We start from the raw sequence: 19,448 nt of genomic DNA, 5'->3' as shown, positions 1-19,448 counted from the left end.
GCTAACTCTGCCTATCAAAGCATAGGTTTCTCTTCATCCTATAAGGTTTGCATGCAGAATTAAGTAGTGAGTGAGTGAGTGAGTTGGGTTCATTGCCACTTTGACCAACATATTCAGTTATATCACAGCATGTCAACTAAATGGTGAAACTAACAAACTAAGGTAATATTATTTATCATCAGGGTGAGTTGGGGATTTGAATGAGTGAGTGAGTGAGTTGGGTTGTCATTGTATGTCATGTCAGCCTGATATAGGAGGCTGACCTAAACAAGAGGGCCGACAAATTGGTGAGTTAGGGAGTGCTATCAGCTGACTGTGATGAAAGCATGCATAATACTGTAGATCATAATTTTAACAGACGGAAAATCTTACAAGAGAGTTTATAGAAGTTACTATGGTCAGTGTTCCCACTGGCTTTTAAAACTGCCAGTCCTGGTGGACTGGCAACTCTAAACGTTACCAGTTCCCCCTAATTTTTGTAAGTCCCAACTTTAAAATGTGAAAATTACCTGTTTTTAAGTCTTTCAATATCATATTCAATGCAATGACATCATCTCTGAAGTAACTTAGCTAGATCTACAATCTACAGTTCAGTCACAATTTTCTAAAAACAAAATATTGATATTTCGAGACTAAGTCACTACAAATATATATTTAACCTCGAAGCAAAGCGAAAAGGTTATTTCCTTGCACTACAAATAGACAAGGGGAAACCATCATGGTAATATACCAGCTGACTTTGTTTGAAAAATATACTTAAAATATCGCCAATGTTTTGTTCAACAACTAAGATAAATAGGGTACTTTATTTGCTGATCCACAGGGACTGAAAGTCACATGAATTACCGGTCCTAGCCTTATTTTACCGGTAAAAAACTGGTAATTCAGAGCTCAAGATAAGCTGCGTATCTGCGTAAAATACGCATCAGAAATGCAGAAATACGCAGTAAAATGTCATCCAAGCGTATCAAATACGCAACGAACATTACAGATATGCTACAAAAATAAAATTTGTGCGTATCATCAAAATATTGTGAAGTAACCCTGCGTATTCGATTAGCAAATCAGCAACTTATTTTGAAATTATAAACGGGCATTCCGTCAACCTTGCTTAACTCCACGATGACAGTTACATCATGATCATTTGCCATCACTCTTTCTTGTGGAAGTATCATGGTATTTTTGAGTCCTATAAAGCTCTCGAACCCACACGACTCCAGTTTGCGGGGACTAGATGAATAGTGTTTTTGAATATTTAACTTAAATACTCACATGTGTAAAAACTAGTGGGTAACAGAAATTTGAATATGTAGATAGAATTACTGATACCCAATGATTTTAAAATGCATGGGTAAAATACCCACAACACCAAAAGCTTATCTGGAGCTCTGGGTAATTACCGGCAAACAGCACACTGTATGGTACAGGGGTTATTTTATTGTGTGCTTGTTGTTTAACGCTGCACTTGGCAACATGCAGTGTTAAATAACAAAAGAGACTATGTGGTGTGAATATAGCATGAAACCATGTGTTTGTTTATTGTTTAACGCCACACTCAGAAATATTCCATCTGTATGACGGCGGTATGTAAATTATTGAATATGGACCAGACAATCTAGTGATTGACAACATGAGCATGGATCTACGCAATTGGGATACGATGACATGCATTAACCAAGTCAGCAAGGCTGACCACCTGATCCTGTTAGTCGCCTCTTACGACAAGCCTAGTGGCCATTTACGGCAAGCATGAGTTGCTGAAGACCTATTCTACCCCGGATCTTCACAGGTCTATTAAGTACAAACACCACTATCGCCAAGGGAACTGAAAACATTTTTTGGGTGTACACAGTAACCCATACACCACAGCATTCTTTCCTAGTTTTAATTATTTGGTATGATTTTCTATTTTCATTAAATTTCACTGCTGGACAGTGTGACAGTGTGACAGCTGACACAAGCAGCCACTCAAAAAGGTCAAACTGTCAAAGGTGCTGTTAGTTAATCACAACATTTCAAAATTCTACATCAAAAACTACCCTGCAAACAATTGTTAGACATAAAACAGACAGTGACCAAAAATATCTCCTTGCACAAGTGTTTAGCAATAAATGTGCAGAAACATACAAAATCATACCACTTTATTGAGTGTCCCCAAAAATGTGTTGTGCTGGGAAACAAATAAACAGAATAAGCATACTACTGGCATATACTACACATAAAAGAGGACATAGTCAATTTCAACCTACTATTTTGTGAACTGAAATATGACATACTGAAAAGTCTGTGATTAAAAGTTCATTTCTCTGCTGCTCTTAGTTTTCTTTTGTTTGTTGTTTGTTGTTTAGCGCCGCACTATTCCAGCTACATGGTGGGGGTCAGTAAATAATCATGGCCCAGACAATCCAGTGACTGACATCATGAGCATCAATCTACACAATTGGGATAAATGACATGCATCAACCAAGCCAGCGAGCCTGACCACACGATACCATTAGTCGCCTCTTACAACAAGCATGGGTTACCGAGGACCAATTCTAACCTGGAATCATCACAGGTACGAGTATGCTACTCATAACATCAAGTTTGTAGATGATAGAACATTTGGATACCAAGGATACACTTGTCCCTATTTCACAAAGTGATCGTAGCTGAAAATAAGCATCTTCCTGAGGCAAGAGCATCCACTAGCCTTTTTATCAAAGTCTTGTTTCCACCCTTGCCACATCAAGCCCACTTTCCTGTGCTAAATATGATTGGACTATCGCACATATCCATAGTCCAATCAGAGAATGTTTCACAAAATCAACATCCACGACTGGTACACCTTCGTATGAAAGTGACTTTCTACTGGAATATGTCTTTTTCATCTTTTAAACCCCCAACGATTGCCTATGTTTTTGTGAAGCTATACGAGATAAGAACAGCAATCTGATTGGATATCGCGTTTTCATTACAAAGGGCTCAACTCGTGAACTAAGCAAGGTGGTTCCAGGGTCGAGCCAAGAAAAGTGGCCTTGGTGTGGCAAGGGTAGAAACTAGACTTTGATATAAGCTAGTGGACACGCTTGCCTCGGAAGACAGAAAATAAGAGGAACATCATACACAAAAGCAGTGTATCTTGAACAAAGTACAGTGATAGACATCTAACAGTCAAACTATCCTGTTGTGGCAAGGGTAGAAACTAGGCTTTGATATAGGCTAGTGGACACGGTTGCCTTGGAAGACAGAAAATAAGAGGAACATCATACACAAAAGCAGTGTATCTTGAACAAAGTACAGTGATAGACATCTATCAGTCAAACTATCCTGTAATAATAAGAGGAGATAACTCTACTCACCTAGATTAGTCTCCTGGGTACGTATATTCTGGAATCGGCCATCCATCTCCACAGCCATCTCCCCCAGCTCCTCATCCATCCTGGACCCCACAGCCTCTGAAGAAATGGTAACAGTGAGTGAGTATGGTCCTTCAACATTTTTAACAGTATTCAAGCCACGTCACAGTAAGGGAAACTCATGATGAAACAGAGGCAATGATGCGTCAACAGTTTCACCAGTACGAGACCCCATCTCTCCTTAAGCATTTGTTAAGCAATAAAAGCTTTACTTGGTGGCACAGACCAACAAATAACATCCCACAATGAATATATATCCCCAAACCAGCACAATTCTTTTACTCAGAATTGAGCCTGACATTTTAGATGTTTGTAAAATTATACATCAAATTCTTAATCATTGGAAAACAAACAGCAAAACAGAAACTTAAAGTATGCAAAAGAAATGTACCTGTTGTTGCGTGCGTGCGTGCGTGCGTGCGTGCGTGCGTGCGTGCGTGCCTTCGTTCGTTCGTTCGTTCGTTCGTCAGTCGTTCGTTCGTTCGTTCGTTCGTTCGTTTGTTAGTTAGTTTTGATGCCACTTTTAGCAATAATCCAGCAATATCATGGTGGGGGACACCAGAAATGGTCTTCACACATTGTACCCATGTGGGAAACAAACCCTGATCTTAGGTATGGCGAGCGAACACTTAAACCACAAGGCTGATTAAGTGGCAATAGAATTATTTTCAATAGAGCATCCAAAGCGGGAGGTTTAATTAAGAATTGACTTTCACTTTGGAGTATGAATCTTCAAAGACTGATGGCCACACTGTATGAACGTCGGCGCATGCGACGACAGTCATACAATCTGTGGCCCTCACTATATGAAGGCTCCTACTCCCAATGAACTCACACAAATATGAAAGTTAATTCTTATAATTTTTATAGCACTTTTTTATATCTCGGGGGATGTCGCCCTAAATCTATACATGTGACTTGTTTACACTGACAGCCATACAACAACCAGCTGTATCGCGGAGATAAAATAGTTCCCCAAAGAGAGAGGTGCCATGAGTGTATGTATGCTCAACTTGTTTATCAAGCAAATCTGTTGTAGTTTGTTTACAAGAAATGCATTCAAATAATACCATCTTTGGGTGAGAAAGGTCTGTTAAGAACTACACAGGTAAGTCAGTCACAATGACAGTGAGTTGTAATACATTCACATCAAATACAAGATGTCAATATGGCCGGCACGATAAACGTGACAGGATTGATTACGGAAGTTGTTAATGAACTTGTGGCGGTTACATGTGTTAGTCATCATTGATCAGTTGGCCGATCATTGAAAGGTGATAATAAAGATGTGACAAATACATACTAAGGTAATTTCATAGATTGCTGTGGACTGTAACTGTCAGTCTAGACACGGACCGAGTCAATACTAAAATAGTGGATGTGCATTTCTATGTTTTGTTCACTATGGGTCGTAGCGAGGATATTGGTAAATAGTCACGCAGTCAAACTCTCTGACATTTCTCAATGTAAGCTGAATTCAAGATTATAGGGTCTAAATGATCAGAAACAATGCTTTTGTATGTATTCATGCAAGGGAATTCCCAGGGGTTTCAACAGGAATGTGGAAGTAGTCCGAATGTAGGATGAAGCCAGTAATATAAGCAGCAGCTTATTACTGGCTTCATCCTTTGTTTATGTCACTGACTTCACCGATGATTGTCATCACTACCCTTGTGTGTACATAACAGGCTTCTCTACTCCAGTATCACAATATCTACTCTACTGTAAACATTGCCTCCTACTTGTATATATACTTGCTTACTACACTCTGTATATCACTTGCTGAATGACGGTGTTAGAACCTACACCGAAACATTGCTCTTAATTGTAATTAAGAAGTTGTTCATCCATAAATTCTCTGGATGTCTCAAACTCTCATCCGACTATCAACTCACCAAGTTTACTATCCACAATCTCCTTCATGAGGGGATCTTCAGGTATACTAGAGTCTAGATCCACTCTCTGGATGTCGAACTCCCACCCATCTCCTGTCCTCGTCACCTTGATGTTGCTGAGATTCCGGAAGTCAGTACCACTCTTCACAATGTACGTGTTGTTCACCTGTACAACAGAGAGTGTTGCATGCTAGTGTAGCGGCCATAAAATTTCCGAGTCCCGTGATGGCATTCGAACCAAGGACCTTCTCATCTGATCTGTTCACATGACCAAAGAGGTTAACCCCAGGCTTATTTTGCTCAAATTTAATATGAACGTGCTCAGCCCCACGTTGGGCGCCAATGTAGCGGCCATAAAATTTCCGAGTCCCGTGATAGGATTCGAAACACAGACCTTCTGATCCGAGGTCGGACACCTTGTCCACATGACCAAAGAGGTTAACCCCGTCAGCAAGCTGACAAGGTAAGGATGTCTTCTGTGGGATGACTCCACGCCCTGCTATAACTAGCATGATAGAAAAAATTCCTGACAAAGATTTTTCTGTATATTTATATATTTCATCACATACGACAAGCATAGTCACCTCTTTACGGCAAGCATGAGTTGCTGAAGACCTATTCCCTACCCGGATCTTCACAGGTCCATGAGTAACGTCCCACCTCATAGGGGAAGAACGTCACACAATCAAACAAGCAATAGTGTACATCTTCCCGAAGGCATGAGAGTTCAGTTAACTGCAGGGATGTAAGCAGCTTTTAAAAAAAAGAAGAGGAAAACTGTAGGGGGGTCTGGGGGCATGCCAGACATTAAACATTTGATTGCATTTTAAGCAATTTCGTGCAGTTTGGACAACATTCACACCATCCCATTGTTCAATAATTAAAATTTCGAAATTAAATCAGTACTTTTAAAAAATTGGGCATAGCTTCCACGCATCCAGCCACCCGCCAGGTCTGGGAGCAATACCATATTACTGACTCCAAGGCGACCAGTCCTTGTTTTAGCTCCTAAATCCTGAGAACCAGACAGGGTAACAACAAGAACCATTTTTTAACGTCTTTTGGTAACCGTGATGCGTACAGGGATCGAACCCCGGACCTTCCACTCTCCGGCCACTAGGCCATGGAGATGGTCTATCCTCACATGATCTCCCCAGGGATATTCAGCAATGCAGTGTGTTTACCATCTCTACTCCATAGTCGTGGTCATGGCCTCCCAGGATGATGTCTATATCTGGAACACTTTCTGCCAGCCGGCGGTCATTTGGCCATCGCATGTGGGTCAGTGCTATTACCATGTCACAGCCTTGCTGGAAAAGTGATTCACAGACAAATAACACAACAAATAATAATATGTAAAATATTCTTAGACATTGTCACAATTTGACGTTTACTTTGATTACGCTCGCAATAAAATAATCTTTGGCAAGCTCTAACATGACTTACAGTTAATATGAAGAAGCTATCATATACTACTCAAAAGAAGTTAAGGATCACCCGATTCTTTCATAATGGTGAAGTTAATCTGTCATGACATGAGAGATTAACTATAGTAAATAGAAAGAATCAGGTGATCCTGAACTTCTTTTGAGTAGTATACACTCACCACTATTTGTAATGGAGACTAGTAATGACCATCAAATGCATTCTGGAAATATTGGCTGATGTGTCTCATAGTTCAACATACAGCCCTGAGAAAGTGTTATGGAAACCATCCTAACTGACATGGTTAAGAACGATTCAGAACTCTCATAATGTCAGTGCTGTCAAACAGCATTTTCCCTGAATGTAGACGTATCTCAAAGAATAAATCACACATGCTTGCTGCCCCAGAGACATACGTCATACATCAAAAAGAAAAGTTAAAAGCCTGTGACAGGAGGACCTCAAAATTATTTTAAATGATTTTTGATTAGTCACAATCTCAGTAAAATCAGATCTTTTACTCCGATATGATGGCTCTCTGCATGAAGATGTCAGGTGAACTTTCTAATCAGCCAAGCAATGTCAAGGCTTATAATGTTTGCTGCAAGTGAGCAAAGCATTCAGACCAGCTTATGTTTGTTTGTTGTTTGTTGTTTAACGCCGAACTCAGCAATATTCCAGCTATATGACGGCAGTCTGTAAATAATCAAGTCATGACCAAACAATCCAGTGATTGACATCATGAGCATCGATCCACGCAATTGGGATACGATGACATGCATCAACCAAGTCAGTGAGCCTGAGCACACGATCCCGTTAGTCGCCTCTTACGACAAGCATAGTCGCCTTTTATCGCAAGTACGGGTTGCTGCAGACCTACTCTACCCCGGATCTTCACGGGTCACCAGCAAATGTAGACAATAAAGGCTGCATCCGATGTTTCTGAATACCAAGGCATCTACACCCAAAAGAGAGGACCATTGAAGGAAGGAACAGTTGTGTTCTGCGTGTTTCTTTTGTTAAAATCTAAATCTTCAAAATGAGGTGGGAAACAAATGTAGCGGACTTGTTTTAGAAAGTTGACATCTGATTGCCTCAAGAACCCACACATCCTGTATTTTGATTGGATGGTCAAAGTTTGCTCAGTGTTCACTTGACCCACGTCCTCTGGAGGTGGTGTTTTCATTCATAATAGGCTATTTTTTATATTGCTAGTATTTCAACACCACTCAGGACCATGCTCAAAGTGTTATTATTACCCCGGTCACTGGATCAGTTTGCACTCAACAATCATTCTCAGCTCCATGGGGAGTATACAACCCAAGCTGCCTGTAAGGTTAGGTTAACAACCACATTGTCATCTCATCCTACCGGGTACCCATTCATGGCTGGGTGAACAGAGGCACATTTTCGAACAAAGTCCCTTGCCCAAGGAGAGGCCACATGTGTTACATGTGCTTCAGTGTGGGAGGGGACCAAAGCCCTAAAATAGTAAAAACTCTCAGGAGCCAAGCTTGGTCACCCATCCAAGGGCTCTCCGCGACTGACCTTGCTTTACTTCACCTGATTTGTGACCTGTGCACTGTGCACAGTACCACGTGCCACCACATTCAGGGAGGTATGGTATTGGCATAAAAGATCTATTCTTAATGAGACTCGATAGTTAATATTTAGGTTGATGGTCGGTTTTCCAAGGAAGATGAATGTTCTGTGACCCCCACCCACCTCTTTCTTTAGGAGGCTGGCGAGTCTCTGACCCTCGGTGACAAAGTCTAGGTATGTGACATCCTCGGGGTCAAGGGTCGCCAGTGTCTCTATCCACTCCTCCTCCACCAAACCAACAAAGCCAATCTGGAACAGGTCAGAGTTATGTCCCTTTATAATCATCAGAAAATGTCTTGTTTGAGAGGCATGTAGAAGTTGAGAGTTCTAAGCAAGGATACGATGTATGGATAAACATATATCTTATCCTTACATCAGCCAATAATCAACTATCAAAATAGAAATAATGTAATCAGTGTTTAAAGTGATACAAGTGTTTAAGTAACATTAAGGTGAGTGAGTGAGTGTGGTTTTGCGCCGCTTTTAGCAATATTCCAGCAATATCACGACGGGGGACACCAGAAATGGGCTTCACACATTGTACCCATGTCGGGAATCGAACCCGGGTCTTCGGCGTGACGAGCAAACGCTTTAACCACTAGGCTACCCGACCGCCCAAGTAACATTAAGTCATAGGCCCCTCGCTTTTAGAGCACTAAACATGCTTAGTGTAGAAGGAGCTGGGTAGGTTAAATGAACATATGCTCTACACTGCCATTTGTGTAGCTAAGTCGAGAACCTGTGTGTATTCCGAGTAAGTGAGCGAGTGATTATTGCTTGACATCACATCAACAATCTTGCAGCCATTTGCTACAGTGAGTGAGTGAGTGAGTGAGTTTGGTTTTACGTTGCTTTTAGCAATATTCCAGCAATATCATGGCGGGGAACACCAGAAATGGGCTTTACACATTGTACCCATGTCAGGATTCTTGTACCCAACCCGGGTCTTCGGCGTGACGAGCGAACGCTTTAACCACAAGGCTACCCGACCGCCCCTCCATTTGCTACGAGTGATTATGAATAAGAGCACAGGTCGAATATGCTTGTCGAAAGAGGTGATTAAATGGATCAGGTTGTCAGGCTTGCTGACTTGCTTGATTGCATGTCATCGTATCCCAACAGGCCTCAAAGTTAAAATTTTTACCAAGTAGCCATATGGCTACAAGTATTTTTTCCCAGGTAGCCAGTGGAAAAATCAAGAAGTCAAGCCAATATTGTAGGTAGCCAAAAGCATTTGAAATTATCTTTTATCAAATAACTATTATAATATGTACAAGTTATAGCACTAGTCTTTGAACTGTATATTAGTGAAAACTGTACTTGATTTTTGTTACTTTCGACTCAAACATGACGAACAATGATGCAATTTATGTTACTAGATCATACAGGTATATCCTTGCTTATCCAATGAGCATTGTCAACTAAAATAAAGTACTTATTACATTAATATTTATGTATTTCGGTTCATTGTCGACTTTAGGAGGAATTATTTGCAAGTACAATTATAAGCAGACGTGTTTTCCAAGATCAGCTGTTATTTATTTTTGTGTCTACTTAATAGAATTAAGTTGCCACAAGAAATTTTTTAAGGTAGTCATTTGGCTACCTCTGAATTTTAGACAGTAGACAAACTGAAATTTAGGTCGTGTTGGCATCGGTTTTAGTCGTAACTTTGAGGCCTGCCCAACTGAATGGATTGATGCTCATAATGTCAATCTCTGGATTGTCTGGTCCAGACTAAATTATTTACAGACCGCCATCATATAGCTGGAATATTGCTTTGTGTGGGCTTAAACAACCCAAAAAAATAATTCCAGGTCTGTTATCGTATCCTAAATCAAAGGGATCAATGCTCATAATGTCAATCATTGGATTGTCTGGCCCAGACTTACATATTTACAGACCATCATCATACAGCTGGAATATTGCTGAGTGAGGTGTTAAACAAGCCAAAAGTTCATTTCAGGTCTGTCACCAAATGTCATTTTTCCAAAAGTATTTACATGAGGTAGAATACACAATTTTCAAAAGTATCCAGAGGGCTAAGAATCTGATAAATGGTAAACACTACCTTTATGTCATTCCACACCAAGCTGTGCGCTACTTCTCCTAATGCTAGTGGTTCCTCTGCCAGATTGTCCTTGACATTGCTAAGTAACCATGGAAATGATGACTGCTCAGCAAAATCCTCTAAATGGTCCACACCAAAATCTGAAACAAAGGACATCCTTGTCATGATCAACAAGCATTTATTCACTGACATCACATTTGATATCATAAATCTAACAAAGCGAGGTTACAAATTTTAACACATACTGTAAATCTTGAAATTAATGCATCTCCAAATTAATGCGACTACTGGCTCCGAGCAAAAAATATTAATGTGACTTCTCTCCAGCCCCAGTAATCCAGCATTACCTCAATCAAATAACAATAGCACCGCTGATTGGCGCTGAGTAGAGTACTTCCCTAAAAACAACACATAGATTATATGTTTATTTTATTCTGTAAGCTGAGAAGGTGCCAACAAACTTGAAGGCAGATGAAAAGACAAAGGCTGTAGATGTGAGGATAAGTGTGATGAAGCCTATTCATACGCACTGGGTCATATCGGCCCTTGATGCAGTCTCCAAAATACACTGTTGCAAGGGTGGCATCTGTCTGGACTTGCTGGAGTACTCAATTCTTGACCCCAGCAATGATAACTTACCAGATGTCCATTATGAAAATTTCTAGTGTTTGTTGTAACTGTTGCCCAATAAACCGTGATGTGGAATAGATAATTGTTTGTTTCTATATTCAAGCTGGTATTTCCACTGTCCAATATGTGCAGTGCGGCCTTATTGTCAACAGACATTTTGAGACATAAATGCAAAGTTTAATTAATGCAAGCAAGCACCATTTGCATTTTCGCATTTAATTCACTCACATATTAATTTCAAGATTTAAAGTAGCTCTTTTAGAGTATTTTGGTCATATCACTTAGGTAGGTTTTATAAGAAACCCATGTACACAGTTTGATGCCAGGAGTCCAAGGTTTGTAAAGACAAATATGTGGTTCTACCGAGCTTTCAAACTAGGGGAGATAACTCCATATAGCTCAGTCAAGGGACCTCATGCATGGCAATACATGGAATCGGGGATCGGGGGTACACATATAAGATCTGGACATCAAATAGGACTATGTTGCATGGTCTGACACCCCTTTCCAGCAGGGACAGACAAAGGCACAAGTCAGTTAGCCCCAACTGATGAAAATCCAGACGGACCAGTTGTTTTCTCCAAAAATATAGTTATATTATATGTATAAACCACTAGTTCAAAATGATCGGCAGACTAGCTAGATTTGACCAAGGGAGTCTACCCATGTTCACCATACCGGAAATATCGAGAAAGTTGGTTCAGGTGAATTTTAATGACTTCCATCAAACTTGCTATGACTGTCAATTGACCTGAGCCATGTCACCATTACAAACAAACATAATGAAAATTCCTTACCAAAGTCATGGTTGCCATAGACAGCACAATTGACTCCCACACCATTCAGGACGGGCAGCATCTGCTCTCCTTTCAAGAAGATGCTCACTGCAACATAACCAGAGTTCTTCTGTAAAAGCATGAATATTAATTTGTTTGACATGCCATCGTATCCCAATTGTGTGGATCAATGCTCATGATGTCAGTCACTGGATTGTCTGGTCCAGACACGATTATTTACAGACCACCATCATATAGCTGGAACATTGCTGAGTGCAGCGTTAAACAACAAACAAACAAAAACAAAACATTTGTTATAACAGCATGAACATGATGAATTGGGAAATATTCAAATCCATTTGTGAATTTTTACTGAACTTGAGGTCGAATATAGGCAATTGAGGATATCTAGATAAAACCCTGACATTGGGTTAGTTTCGTGCCATGATTACACAATTAATGTATTAAAGTCACTCACTGAGTGATGGGTTGAGGGCATCACCACTGAAGAGGACTAAAGGATGCTGTTCTTTACACATGGCCACATATCCCGCAAAACGAGCAGCGCCCCCTAGTGGCTCGTCAGACTGAGGCTCTATGTTGTACACATCATTGAAATGGATTATTGTGAAAGACATTTTGGGTCAAGTGCATATGATGTTTGGTCCTTTAATATGATCTGAAAAATAATGAATCAAACATTAAGATAATTGCAACAGTTTTATGACTTAATAATCTCATTCTTGTTGCTTTTACTTGGCTGATATTCATGTCTGTGATATGTTGAAACACATCTAGAATAGTTGTGCAAAAGCTAGAAACTGCTTGTAGAGATTCAGAAATGTTCTAGAAGTTGTCTTGTGTTGTGTGATCTGCCTAAAATATTTACTTGGCATTACGAGCTGGTTATAGCTTAAACAGCATTGTGTCACTTTTGAGAGGCCAATTTGGAGCCGTTTTTATGTGGTGATATTTTAGCCTCATCACAACCGAGTTATGTGGCCAAGTTAAACTGACATTGTGTCTGCAGCAATATATATCCTACAACTAATTAACCTGAATATGAGAGATTCTCTTGTGGAAAAAGCTCCATGCCATCTGTATTTTATTTCGTGTAATAATCATCAGTGAATGAGTTTATTAGTGCAAACTACTCACTAGTGTTGTCATGAGGTACCAATCTTACCAAACAATATTTTTCAATGAAATGAGATTGAGAAATGGCCAAAAATGAAAGAACATACTTTTTGACAACTGTCATGTTACTTTTAAAGAATTCTAAAGATCAAATGTAAGTGGATATTTTCAGATGCAGCAGAAAAATATTGTAACGGTTCCTGCTTGAACGCTAAATATCGCAGTGTCATGGTGATGTTCCACACTAAAGTGATGTTTCTGACCGATGTTCTAACTGGATGTTATTTAGGAATTAACATAAATACTTTTGAAAACTTAGCTAATCGACGGTCTCGGTGTAAGATATGCGCATGCCCTTCTTAACTGTCATGTGTTTTATTTCTCACCACAGATTCTTGTCTGTCATGCTTATCGAACAGTAAACAAACTTTTTCCAACTCATTCCAGTTTTTGAAGTAACCGCAATAGTTGCGCCCCCTATCGGTCTTCACAACTTCCTTTTCCGGTCTAGAACCGTAGCGAGTCAGGTGCGTGTTATATACCTGAATGAAATCGTGTTAAAACAAAAGCATCATAAACATCTAACCATAATTACCACCGCATACATGTTAAGAAATACCAACACGATTTGTCTGTGTTGATATTTACACGATATCTATCATATGAATGTGTAAAATCGAACTTGAGTTGATGTGACTCCACGGTATTTATGTTTATGCCTTCGTGTAAAAGTGTCGGTTTAAATGCATGTTAGCTGTAATGAACAGAAAAGTCTTTGACTCTATTATATTTTTATATATGTTTCTTCGTGATTTGGGTGAATCTGTCAACTGTAACCAGCCAACTCGCTCCAATAAAGTTCGAAAACAGCTGAGTCTGACAATTTGCAGTCCTTATGTGAACAATATCATAACCGTGTCCTAATAACATGAGTAAACTCTAGTACCGAGGTTAGCGGTAGAAATTGGCACTAGCCCTGTGGTCCTTGCCAAACAGCCCAATAGTTAAGGTATCACAAGGACTAGTACAAATTTACCGGCGACTATGCTTGTAAGAGGCGACTAACGGGATCAGGTGGTCAGAATCTATGACTTGGTTGGAGCATGTCATCGATCCCAATATTGCGTGGATTGATGCTCATGATATCAATCACTGGATTGTTTGGTCCAGACTTGATTATTTACAGACTGCTGTGTGTGGCGTAAAACAACAAACCAACAAACTACTATTAGGGTTTTGCTCTGTTATAAGGACTCATGACTCGTTTCTACCACTTAGTACAGTAAATAAATGACTTAGATTATCTAAGAATGCAAGTTTGTTCCATGCAAGCTTGCACTCAAAGGCTATATATCATGTCTTCAAAACAATTCCAGATAATCGGCATCATTTATAAGTGATTTTGTCAAATATTCATATATTCTTTTCAAAATATGGAAACGTAAACAGTTAGGGTGGTCTCTTGCCCACGCGGCAATTCAATTCCCATAACTCTGTGTAGAAATTCAGTTTGGCCTGTTTTTACATTTTTTCCCCCTCAAAAAAGTATTAATTTGCATGAAGAAAGACACAAATAGTAACATACATTCATAATGTTTGTATGAATATACTTTTGAAAAAAATTAAGTCATAAGTTGCTTTTGTATGGACTTTGTAACTAGTGAGCATTCAAGTTCTTTCAAACTTTTGTATGTTTTGTGAAGTGAGTTTTCTATATGACAATAACATATTGATAACTTTCGCATACCCAAAGAAGCACCTTATTGAATCAAATATCACACATTGGCAGTGGCTAAAAGTAGTTTTTTATGCTTGTATTATTTTGCTTTTGTGAAATGTACCTCTGCAATTTCCCACCAAGCCATCAATCATGAAGTCTGTGACCTAAATTCCTTTAAATATGAAAAACATTGAACATCTTTAGCTATTGCCATATTTCCACATAGTTGTTTGTGTTGCATAGCCAGCAGTGTATTGCAATATGTTATTTTAAAAAACTTGTTTTATTTATTTTGATTTAAGTGATTGAAACTGAACATGCTAAAAGTGCCTGTTCCAATATAATGATTGATTAACATATTATCCTCAATTTGTTTTTCATCTCCTATGATCAATATTGAAACAATTTCCAACCTTGATAAATGTTATTTGCAGCACCAGATCTCCAGATAAGCTTTTGGTATTGTGGGTACTTTACCCATGCTTTTTAAAATCATTGGGTATCAGTAATTCTATCTGGGTATTCAAATTTCTGTTACCCACTAGTTTTTACACATGTGGGTATTTAAGTTAAATATTTTAAAACACTATTCATCTAGTTCCTGCAAACTGGTGCCGTGTGGGTTCTAGAGCTTTATAGGACTCAAAAATACCACGATACTTCCCCAAGAAATTTCAAAATAAGTTGCTGATTTGCTAATCGAATACGCAGGGTTACTTCACAATATTTTGATGATACGCACAAGTTTTATTTTTGTAGCGTATCTGTAATGTTCGTTGCGTGCGCTTGGATTTTATTTTACTGCATATTTCTGCCTTTCTGATGCGTATTTCACGCAGATACGCAGCTTATCTGGAGCTCTGAGCACATAGGATTATTGCACTGGCAGGTGCAAACTTTGCAAAGGATGAACAATGTTTGTCAGAACTTCTGAATACCAGTAAATGATAGGATGTATGTGCTGAACAATGGACAACACATCTATTAAAATTATTATCAGAATGTTTCAGTTTGGTGTAAGTAATACATGAAAAGGAAGTGTTTGAGTCCATATCTATATGAAAAGTAGTATGATATTCACATTGCACATCCCGTATCACAGGTCTTGAGACCATTTGTCATATCCAACTAGTCCAAAGCTGGTTTCCAACTAGTGGTTAATGTAAAAAAACTAGATTTTTGTTGAAAACTAATCTGTTATATTTTCACTAGTCTCGGACAAATGGACAAGTTGCCATTTCTAACCCTGTATCAGTTGCCAATCTGACAATAAGTGATTTGTAACATATTAGCAATGAGTAATCAAGATCTATCCCAAAAATGAAAGGTTTGGAAGTAAATGACAAATGAAATCATTTTCTTTCACAGCAATCATGGCTCCAAAAGGGAACAACATGGTGCCCAATGGGCACTTCCACAAGGACTGGCAGCGCCGTGTTAGGACATGGTTCAACCAGCCAATGAGAAAACAGAGGAGACAAGATACACGTGTGCAGAAAGCTCGTGCCATTGCCCCTCGCCCTGTCAAAGGTTATCTGCGCCCAATTGCACGATGCCAAACCTTCAAATACAACACTAAAATCAGGGCTGGTCGTGGATTTACTCTTGAAGAACTGAAGGTAACCTGTTGTTTTCATATTGTAGGCCCCTTATGTGATTCCCCCTTAGAATTGGTCACTGGCAATTTGGCAGCAACCTCTGCCGAACATAAGAGGCAACCAAATAGATCAGTTGGTCAGACTCTGACTTGGTTGATATATTGTACACTGACATCACAGGTCATTGCCCACAGTATCAGGCACTGGTCTGCTTTATCCAGACTCGATTATAAGCAGGCCTCTCAGGCTCTGTTGTAGCATGGTATGCTATATTATCGCAGTAGTTAATTTATGATAGATTGTAATGGCACACGCTCACAAACCTATTAATATGTCATACGCAAAATGTTTCTTTTATTTCTTCAACCGTTATGACCATCAATTTGGATTGGTTGATGTTGATTTTCTTTAGTGATATTGGTAAACAAAGTATCTGCCATGAGCGACTCAAGGGCGGGCAACTGTATATTATCGCAGAATATTCGGACCGAGTTTGGGTCAAGGGACATTGTCCAAACAAATTGGTTCTTTTCTAACCAATTTTGAATGGAGGTAGGGGTAATTCCATTCAAAAACATTCCATAAACTATTTTTAAAAGGTTGATGTGTTAACCTCTGAGTAGCTGTGATATACCGCAATGAGTCCTGTATGTGATCAATTGAAGAAATATTGTGCTTGGATTTGCATAAGTCAACAGTCGACTGAGGGTGTGGATTGCAAGATTTTCTTATACCATGATAATGTGGAGCACACGATGACATAGTCAGATTATATGACTAGTATAGCTGGAATAGTGCTGTCTATGGCATGTGACAAACAAACCACTTTAGCCACTGAGTCTTGTAAAATTCTGTTCATTCTAGTAAACTCAGCTAATACTAGTCCACATAATAACACTACTGAAAATGATGCTAATATCCAAGTTCGGGCTAGTTGTCAAAATAGTCTTTGACACTCTGGGCAACCATATCCTACATATACAAGATTGATCCATATAAATCTTATAAAACATTGTTTATTTGATCATCAGGCTTCCAGTTAACTTTTCAAAAGTTTTGTCTAGTGTTTTCAGTGTGTCAGCATGTCTTAAGGTGTTTCTTTCCCTGTTTGAGAGTGAGCTTTACATCAAGTATCCACTGGCTGCAGTTAGTTTTCATGCTAATACTATTACACCTTTGTGTTTGGCATTAGACAACAAAACACATTATGTTGTAGATGTAGAAAAAAAGTTGTGCAAGCCTTTTGATACATGTATTTTGCAAGTTCAAGTTCAACAATTCAGGTGCTCAATACCCCATGGTTGGCCCTGCTGTGACCATGGTGACAGTGCTACAACAGTACAAGTAGTGTAAAACCAGATTCACCAGATCTAGAGACCCGTGAAGATCCAGGGTAGAATAGGTCTTCAGCATCCCATGCTTGCTGTAAAATGCGACTATGCTTGTTGCAAGAGGCGACTAACAGGATTGGGTGGTCAGGGCCGCTGACTTGGTTGAAGCATGTCATCGATCCCAATTGTGTGGATCGATGGTCATGATATCAATCACTGGATTGTCTGGTCCAGCCTCGATAATTTACCAACGGCCGTCATATTGCTGGAATATTGCTGAGTGCGGCGTTAAACAACAAACAAACACTAGATTTACTCTTCACTGGGGCTGGGACGATACACCAACTGTGTGATCCGATACATATCACGATACCTTACTCACGGTCACGATACTTGCATGTGCTCTTATCTGTGGTGCATAAGCCATCTGTCATAGAACTGTTTGGCTTGGAGTCAGAAAACTATCTGGTTGGGGTATTGATGTTAAACATTTGCATGGTATCTGAGTGGGTTAGCAAGTTATGAAATCAGCATTTGTCCGGACTAGTACAAGCAGCCACACGTACACACATACACATTGCTATATTAGTGCAATTATCCTAACCACGATGTTAAACCCCATATCACCTCTCCTAGTGGTGCAGAAACATAATAAACTTGCTCTCTTCCCAAGAATAATCTTAGTTATGTAGACCATAATGTAAATTTTGCCAGTAATCATGTAATTTTGGCTTTTGTTTTGTGTAATAGTTTTTGACTCTTATTTACAGCAAGCCGGTATCAACAAGAGGCAAGCCAGATCCATTGGTATTTCAGTTGACTTCCGTCGTCGCAACAAGACGGTGGAATCTCTGCAGCAGAATGTGCAGCGTCTGAAGGAGTACAACTCCAAACTTATCCTCTTCCCACGCAAGGAAAGCAAACCCAAGAAGGGAGATGCAACGGTCAGTCTGGAAATAGTTTGGATTTTTTAAATATTTTTTTTCGTACAATTTCGCACAAAGTAATATTCCAGCTATTATATAACTGGCATTGACTGCGGCCTGTAAGTAATATTATGGACGAGACGTTCATCGACTGATATGAACACTAATATATTAAACAAGAATATAACAACCATCAACCATATTATTTGGTTGAATTGGCATTTCAGCAGTACTAGATATCCTGTTCTTCAAACAATATTTGTTTGTATTTTCTATCAGATTATGCCAAGGCTAAGGATGCCAATGAGCTATTTATATTCAGTGACTTTATTCGATTCTTTCATCACTTCTGCAAGTGAACTATTTATCACCTGAGTGGTTTATTCTCCCTGCAGTGTTTCATTGAACGTTAGACAATTAAAGTCTTTTATTTCTTACACAAGATGTCATCGTTATGTACAGTCTATTTTATGAATGGGGTGTTAAGTTTTGCATATCCTGAATATACTCATAAACTTCAAAATAATGAAAAATGAGTATTAAGTTTAATTCTCAAACATACTCAAAACAATTATCGTTCTTTATTGTTATTTGCGATTTATCGAGTAGCTATAAAAAAATGTATGTACCAGATTCTAGGTAGTTCTTGTTGAGTTCTTGTTTGTGAATGAGTTGATGTTTGTGTTAAAGGCTGAACAGATCAAGACAGCCACCCAACTCAAGGGAGACATCATGCCCATCAGACAGGTGCACAGAAGTGAGAAGGCTCGCAAGATCAGCAAGAGAGAGAAGAGATTCAGTCCCTTCGCCGCTCTGCGTAGTGCTCGCGTCAACGCCAGGCTGTTCGGGAAGCGTGAAAAGAAGAAGAGGGAGGCTGCTGAGAAGGAAAAGTAAAGCAAACTGTAAAAAGCTGTGGACATTAAAAAAAAAGGAAAAAGA

At 39.3% G+C, this 19,448-nt stretch overlaps 2 protein-coding genes across 2 annotated transcripts in view; one reads left to right on the top strand and one right to left on the bottom strand.

Annotated features, from left to right (window-relative positions):
• Nucleotides 1-13,405, bottom strand: part of LOC124133970 (mannosylglucosyl-3-phosphoglycerate phosphatase-like) — a 25,304-nt gene extending 11,899 nt beyond the window's left edge. The window contains exons 1-8 of the mRNA XM_046498579.2: nucleotides 13,321-13,405; nucleotides 12,276-12,476; nucleotides 11,819-11,905; nucleotides 10,392-10,531; nucleotides 8,444-8,569; nucleotides 6,478-6,603; nucleotides 5,294-5,459; nucleotides 3,342-3,437 (exon numbers count right to left, since the gene is read on the bottom strand). Coding sequence (XP_046354535.2) covers nucleotides 3,342-3,437; nucleotides 5,294-5,459; nucleotides 6,478-6,603; nucleotides 8,444-8,569; nucleotides 10,392-10,531; nucleotides 11,819-11,905; nucleotides 12,276-12,435 — 901 coding nt within the window. The 5' untranslated portion in view covers nucleotides 12,436-12,476; nucleotides 13,321-13,405. The remainder of the gene's footprint in view (nucleotides 1-3,341; nucleotides 3,438-5,293; nucleotides 5,460-6,477; nucleotides 6,604-8,443; nucleotides 8,570-10,391; nucleotides 10,532-11,818; nucleotides 11,906-12,275; nucleotides 12,477-13,320) is intronic.
• Nucleotides 13,357-19,448, top strand: LOC124133973 (60S ribosomal protein L13-like). Its single transcript, XM_046498581.2, has 4 exons — nucleotides 13,357-13,461; nucleotides 16,023-16,273; nucleotides 18,354-18,527; nucleotides 19,200-19,448. The coding sequence occupies exons 2-4, from the start codon at nucleotides 16,028-16,030 to the stop codon at nucleotides 19,401-19,403; spliced, it is 624 nt and encodes a 207-aa protein (XP_046354537.1). The 5' UTR covers nucleotides 13,357-13,461; nucleotides 16,023-16,027; the 3' UTR covers nucleotides 19,404-19,448.

The sequence above is a fragment of the Haliotis rufescens genome, unplaced genomic scaffold (assembly GCF_023055435.1).
Source record: "Haliotis rufescens isolate VD_foot unplaced genomic scaffold, xgHalRufe1.0.p SCAF_17, whole genome shotgun sequence".
In the NCBI taxonomy this organism is placed as follows: Eukaryota; Metazoa; Mollusca; class Gastropoda; order Lepetellida; family Haliotidae; genus Haliotis; species Haliotis rufescens.
The sequence above is the reverse complement of the archived record's forward strand: the minus strand, read 5'-3'. Positions and strand labels throughout refer to the sequence as shown.

Coding starts and splice junctions, on each gene's coding strand:
- LOC124133973 (XM_046498581.2), top strand. CDS start 16,028: ATGGCTCCAAAAGGGAACAACATGGTGCCCAATGGGCACTTCCACAAG. Junction 16,274..18,353: donor TTACTCTTGAAGAACTGAAG/GTAACCTGTTGT, acceptor TCTTATTTACAG/CAAGCCGGTATCAACAAGAG. Junction 18,528..19,199: donor CCAAGAAGGGAGATGCAACG/GTCAGTCTGGAA, acceptor TTTGTGTTAAAG/GCTGAACAGATCAAGACAGC.